This window comes from Babylonia areolata, chromosome 19 (genome assembly GCF_041734735.1).
Source record: "Babylonia areolata isolate BAREFJ2019XMU chromosome 19, ASM4173473v1, whole genome shotgun sequence".
Taxonomy (NCBI): Eukaryota; Metazoa; Mollusca; class Gastropoda; order Neogastropoda; family Buccinidae; genus Babylonia; species Babylonia areolata.
The window spans coordinates 6,289,874-6,297,251 of record NC_134894.1 but is presented as its reverse complement, the minus strand read 5'-3'; the positions used below and the strand labels follow the sequence as shown (position 1 = coordinate 6,297,251).

At 39.6% G+C, this 7,378-nt stretch overlaps 1 protein-coding gene across 1 annotated transcript in view; it reads right to left on the bottom strand.

Moving 5' to 3' along the window:
- Positions 1 to 761, bottom strand: part of LOC143294046 (3-oxoacyl-[acyl-carrier-protein] reductase FabG-like) — a 16,258-nt gene extending 15,497 nt beyond the window's left edge. Inside the window, exon 1 of the mRNA XM_076605459.1 lies at positions 684 to 761. Coding sequence (XP_076461574.1) covers positions 684 to 713 — 30 coding nt within the window. The 5' untranslated portion in view covers positions 714 to 761. The remainder of the gene's footprint in view (positions 1 to 683) is intronic.
- Between the last annotated feature and the right edge of the window lie 6,617 nt (positions 762 to 7,378).

Genomic DNA, 7,378 nt, shown 5'->3' with positions numbered 1-7,378 from the left:
GACATAACTCATTATTGGAACATCGCACCAGACTGTTGTATTGTTGGTTTTGATCACACATGCACACAAACACACAGACATTTAAATACACACGACGGGCGCAATAGCCGAATGGCTAAAGCGTTGGACTTTCAATCTGAGGGTCCCGGGTTCGAATCACGGAAACGGCGCCTGGTGGGTAAAGGGTGGAGAATTTTCCGATCTCCCAGGTCAACATATGTGCAGACCTGCTAGTGCCTGAACCCCATTCGTGTGTATACAGCAAGCAGAAGATCAAAGACGTACGTCAAAGATCCAGTAATCCATGTCAGCGTTCGGTGGGTTATGGAAACAAGAACATACCCAGCATGCACACTCCCGAAAACGGAGTATGGTTGCCTGCATGGCGGAGTAAAAATGGTCATACACGTAAAAGCACGAGTGAACGTGGGAGTTGCAGCCCACGAACTAAGAAGAAGAAGAAGAATCAACACAACACAGACGATGACAACAGAAACATAACTGCATCAAAGACTTCACATACCAGCGATGCACAGCAATTACAAAGTATGCATGTATTTGGCAAGATATAGTTTTTTTTTTAATATTATACTATCATACCGAATGTGCCAACACACACACACACACACACACACACACACACACACACACACACACACACACACACATATGCATATAATTACATGTGCACACGTATCCATACACCAGTTCATCGATACACCCAGACAGGACAAAGAATCCACTGAGCAAAATATACTCTGCTTTCTTCCTCATCACTCCCCTGTCATCCATGAACTGCATTGTGTACATCACATCCTGACCCACATTAGCTGTGTACACGTTCACCCCACACACTGCACATTGATTCTCGCGTCATGGAAGTACAGGACGAAAATAACTCAGCACAGGTCGAAAACGTAAACAAGTCATTTCAACACATTTCCACCCAGGTACTTCCCGATAACGATAATGTGAAGCGTATGTTGCTAGCAAGTATTCAAACTGTTCGGCTTTCATTTTGTGTGCGGGTTAAATTAAGAACGTCCACGTTAGAAGACTGAAAGTGGATGGGTGGTGGGTGGTATTTGGAAAAAAAATGGTTGGTTGGTTGGTTGATTAGGTGAAATATTGCCAGATTATGAGTGTGTAAAATAGAAAATCACACAACAAACACATGTGTAGGCACTCATCTGCACATACACTTCTTTGGAGGTTACACCTTTGAGGTACATGACAGAACCCCCCCCCCTCTCTCTCTCTCTCTCTCTTTCCTCTCATTGATGTGGAAATCCTCACAGTCAATGATGTGTACATTGTTTTGTCTGGAGACCTTAATAGTATAACTGTTGATGTAACTCCTGAATGTTTGTATAAAAATGATATTGATGCACTTTATAGAAGTTCTCCTGTCAATATAAACCGAAATTCTCACGATGTCATACTGAATAATTACGGAAAGCTCTTATTGAATTTATGTACTACACTTATGTTTTTTAAATGGCGTACGTAAGGGCGACCTTCAAGGTTGCTATACATTCAACTCAGATTCTGGCAGTAGTGTTAATGATTATTTTATAATGTCAAGTGATATGTTTGATGTTCTTTGTTCAGCCTGTGAGCTTACTGTTAGAGAAAGATTTGATTCTGATCACATGCCATTAGAATTGTCTGTGTATTTTCCAAAAGATGGAAATGACATAGCTGAAATGCATGAAAATGAACAAATTGTAAGCAAACTTGTATGGAACAGCGATTTAGCACAAACGTTCATTGATTCTATGGAAACTGAAGGAGCTCGTGAAATGTTGGAATCAGCCACTGGTTTGATTGATGTTGATATTGACAAGTCCTTGTCGTTGTTTAATAACTGTATTACACAGAGTGCTCAATGTATGTATAAGCGACTTACACTTTATACAGACCAAACGACAGATGACTGGTACGATGACGAATGCAGAAAAGCAAGAACTAACTTAAGAAATCTCTTCAGGAAATGTAATCGAACAACACTGACTGGAGATTTAAATGCCTCCTGTACGACAAGGAAAACCTTTTGTATAGCAAGTAGAGAATATAAACATTTGTTAAAACGCAAAGAGAAGGATTTCAATCGTAATGCATTAGATAAAATTTTGGCTTCTGTGAATAATCAGAAACAGTTCTGGGAAAATATGCGCAAAGTTTCGTGTAAGAAAAAGATTGTAAACAATAATATATCTGTCGATGAATGGTTTCAGCACTCAGAATGATGATGAAATGGACGGGGGTGATACTGACTGTTATTTCAATAGACCAATTCCAAAAGAGGAAATCTTGTTAGCATTTAGGAAGATAAAAACCAGGAAAGCTGCTGGGCCAGATGGAATAAATTGGGAATTGCTAAAAAAAAAAAAAAAATGCAGGTGAATGTGTTGTTGATTTCTTTGTGTTATTTTTCAATGCTTTGTTTCAAAGAGGCATGTTTCCTGAAAGATGGACGGAGGGAATTGTGCTTCCCCTATTCAAAAAAGGTGATGTAAATAACCCTAATAATTACAGAGGCCTTACATTAAGTGATGTAAGTAGTAAAGTTTATAGTGCTGTTATTAATCGTCGTTTACAAGAATGGGTAGAAGAAAATAATATTACTGTGGAAGAACAAGCTGGGTTTAAAAGGAATTATTCTACTATTGATCATATGTTTACTTTGTTAGCTTTTGTGCAAAAACAATTTTGCTTTAATCGAAAGTTATATATTGCATTCATAGACTTTGAGAAGGCCTTTGATTCTATACACATAAAATTTCTATGGTATATTCTCTTAAAAAATGGAATAAATGGTAAGTTATATCGATGTATTAAAAGCATGTATAATAACGTTAAGGTAAGGATAAGATGTGGGTCTAAATTGACAAACTATATCAGTTGCATATATGGTGTAAAACAGGGCGATGTGTGCAGCCCTATACTATTTTCACTCTTTATAAATGAACTTGCAAGAGAAGTTATAGAAAATGGTAAGCATGGGGCACGATTCTCTCTTGATTATTTTGAGCTTTATATTTTACTTTTGGCAGATGACGTTGTTTTGCTTTCAGAAACAGTAATTGGTTTGCAAACTCAGTTGAACAATTTACATAGAGCAGCTTGTTCTCTTGAATTAAAAGTAAACTTGAATAAAAGTAATATTATTGTGTTTCGAAAAGATGGTTATATAGCCGCAAGAGAAAGATGGACATTTAATAATCTTGTGATGCCAGTAGTTAATGCTTATAATTATTTAGGTATATTGTTTTCAACAAAGCTTCACTGCAACCTGTATCGATTTGTCTAGTAAAGGTAAGAATGCAGTTTTATGTATTTTGCGACAATTACGTAATTTGAATAATGACAGTTTATCTTTGTTTCTCAAGTTATTTGATTTACAGGTTCAACCCATTGTTCAGTATGGTGCAGAACTTTGGGGCCTTGATACTTCAGCATGCCATATTGAAAAAGTACACTTATTTGCTTTAAAAAAGTTTCTGGGGATTGAAATGCGAACGCCCAATGATCTTGTATATGGCGAAACTAATAGATATCCAATTTACATAAATTCTACGATACGTTGTATTCGTTACTGGTTGAAGTTAACGAGAATGGATAATCACAGACTGCCACGTAAAGCCTATAGGATGTTACATGATTTAGATGAAAAAGGTAAAAGAAATTGGGCGTCAAATATTCGATGTAAGTTATACCAATATGGTTTTGGATATGTATGGATGAATCAAGGTGTCCAGGAAATTAAACAGTTTCTCGTTGAATTTAAAGAAAGATTGATTGTTTGCAGGTGGCAGGAATGGAACTCACATAAGGAAGACAGCGACCGGTTTGAAATGTACAGAACATTTTGTACTACTCATGAAGTGAAAACGTACTTGCAAATTAGCTTAGACAAACATTTAAAATTCATAATGGCAAGATTTAGATTAGGTATTTCAGAAATTGCTCAACATTATTATCGGTACAGAAAGCATACTGTGGACGAGTTGAATTGCCCTCTGTGTAGAAGTGGTGTTGAAGATGAGTTACACTTTATTTTATGTTGTCCTGCTTTAAGTAAATTAAGAGAACAGTATATTCCACGAAAGTATTTTAAGTTTCCAAATCAGTTTCGGCTAAGTCTTTTGATGGCATCTAATAAAGAAAGCATTGTAAATAATTTGTCCATTTACATATATAAAGCATTTAAGTGAAGATCAATAATGATATCATAATTCCCTTGATGATTGTTTCGCCTTGTGCACTTGCATGTTTAATAATGTTGTATACTGCACCCCTTCATGAGGGGCGATGGCCTATATGAATAAATCATCCGAATCCGAATCCGAATCCGAATCTCTCTCTGTGTGTGTAATGCAATATGCATAATACAAGCTTATAGCAAATCTACTTCTCAGTCTGTCCTTGACTGTCTTTCTGTGTGTGTGTGTGTGTGTGTGTGTGTGTGTGTGTGTGTGTGTGTGTGTGTGTGTGTGTGTGTGTTTCTTTGCCCTTCCAATTGTTCTCTATCTTTCTCCTTCCTCCTCCCTGCCCCCCCCCCCCCTCTCTCTCTCTCTATCTCCCATGTACCCCCCTCAACAAGAACATAACCTGCATGCACACCCCCGAAAACGGAGCATGGCTGCCTACAAGGCGGGGGTAAAAACGGTCATTCACGTAAAAGTCCACTCGTACTCGTGAACGTGGGAGTTGCAGCCCACGAACAAAGAAGAAGAAGAGGAGGAGGAGCACACAGACACCACACACCGCACACGAACACACCCTTTTGAGAGTGCTCAGTAACTGTGCAGCATCGTTCGCAAATAGACTCACGTCAAAATACTCTATCGTCTAATTGCAAACGACGCTATTTTGCTGATTCCTTTCAAAACTGACGTTCTGATTTGTCACCAATATGTTTTCTTAAATTCTCCCAGCACTGGTAATGCGCATTCAACACATCCGATCAAATCAATTTTTTTTTTCAAACTGTGTCAACGTTTTACGTCCTACAGCTTGTTTCCCTTGATTTAGGATTTTGATAGCACGTTTGTAACCTCGGTCGGCAGTAGTGCGCGAAGAGAAGAAATAGCGCGGAAACAGCCAGAAATACCTGATGTTTGACTAATTCTTGGAGAGTGATATTCATCAAGGTATTATAAAAAAAAAAGGTCGAAGCAGACGTTAAATTGTGAAATGCAACCGCGAATAACGCTTCGAAGTGAGGCGGTATACGAATCGTTTGCAATTACACCATGTTCGCAATTACCCATACCTACCGTATATACAGACAGTGTGTGTGTGTGTGTGTGTGTGTGTGTGTGTGTGTGTGTGTGTACAACCAAGATAATTGGATAGACAGACATTATTCATAAACACACAAATCATAATCTACATTATTTGCCGGTGTCTCAAATCGTCCACCCCTTCCGTAAGTCCCCCGGGGGACTAGTCAGTGTCCTAAGTTGTCCCCCAGGGAACGTTCTGGTACGCCCCCCCCTCCCCCCCCCCCCCCCCCCCCCCCCCCCCCCCCCCCCCCCCCCCCACCCCAACCGCCCATGCTGTTTCGGTGCCCCACCGACAGAGCGCCATCTGTGCTGTTTCAACACACCCAGGAAAAATATTCTCGCGACCACGAGCACTGTTCAACCGCACATAATAAAAACCAAATGTGTTAAGACTGTATTTCCCTACTGAGGTGGTAATTTAGATTTCTTGCAAAATGTTATTTTTATGAGGAATGAATAAATAGAGATAGGATTAGATGAATGTAAATAGCTGTGCAAATAATCAAAATATATTTAAAACTGTTTGGGGCAGAAAGTTATACAGACTGTGTTGAGTCAGCTTTCCGACTGGGGAGCTGGGTTTCACTGCAATGGGATAACCGTGTCTGTACTGTCTTATCTGTTTTGTTGTTGTTTGTTGTTTTTGTTATCGTCTCGTTTTCGCCTCCTCTGGTTTTGGCAAGGACTGATACACGAGCCACTTACAGATGATGTTGATTATTGCGTTCTTTTTACTGATTTTCCTGAAATACACCCGGAGGTAGTGCTTGCCGTTTCATAATCTGATGACGTGACTGTTGTAAACTCATTTTTTCACACATTCATCAAACACGTTGAAAGGTTGTTTCACAATTCAACATACACTGTACGAAGTTATGCCACGAGTATGATAAACAGAGTTCTGTAGTTCCAAGGTAGGTGTACTCTATATGGCTAAAAGTGCACTTACTGTGCCCCAGTCACCATCTTAGGAGACTTAGTTCACATTTTCCAACAACGAGTTTTAAAATGTCCTTCGAACACTCCGATATTAAAATTTGAAATCTAATAAATCAGTTTCGAAAACACTGTCAAAAACTGTATCCGATCGCTGCCAGTCACGAACAGAAAGGGCAAATAAACGCGAAGTCAGAATGTTTTATCACAAAGGGACGTCTTCTGCGAGGCTCCCGCACACATGAGCCATGGTCAGAGACTTACTGCCCAGTGTTTTGTGAATAATGAAACCAGGAGTGAGAGAAACAACGAAAGAAATCAAGAACAGATGGAGAAAATGTGCTTATCCAAACCAGGGACAGTGAAATTAAAAGCAAACAAGGAGGACAGCATTTATGTTATTCAGAGACCATGCCTGGGGCTCCGAATGAAAACGCAGAACGCAAATGGCCAGAGAGAGAAGAAGAAGAAGGAGAAGAAGAAGAAGAGGAAGGAAGTCAAATGGAGCACAGAAATAGAACCGCTGAAGCAATAAGTACTTTGCAGGTGTAATCAAAATGTCTTGAGGCTGTCATCTTTGCATAAGTGTTCCTTGGGTCGAACGCGTGTGGCAGAGGGAAGAAGTATCTGACCTGCATATCTCATTCTTCTCGTCTGTCGTCTTTTCTTTACACACGGCAGCTCGTATGATGCATCCTTCACGTATGGAACTAAAAACAACAGGTAACCACAGCATACGGCACACAGCACTTACAACAACAACAAATCCCAGTTTGACCAGATGGCTCCACCACCGCTGCTGCTGCTGCTGCTGCTGTTGCTGCAAACACTGCAAATATATGGAAAAGCGCACAGCCAATGTGTATGAAGTCTGCTTCGGTTTTTCGATCACGTGAATGGTGTGGTGTTTATATTCGTGTGTTTTATAAATACATTTATTACGGTGATAGTGTAGCAGAACATTGACAACCATCCCGTCAGAATCACTTATTAGAGGGAGGGATAGGGGTATAATCTATAATATACATGTAAGCTTAACCCTGAATGAGGGATTCAGACGGAATGAATGTCAATTCATTGTCACACTATCCCCATAAAAACGTATTCTTTTACCGTGCATTCGTTCAGGCGTTCACACACACACACACACA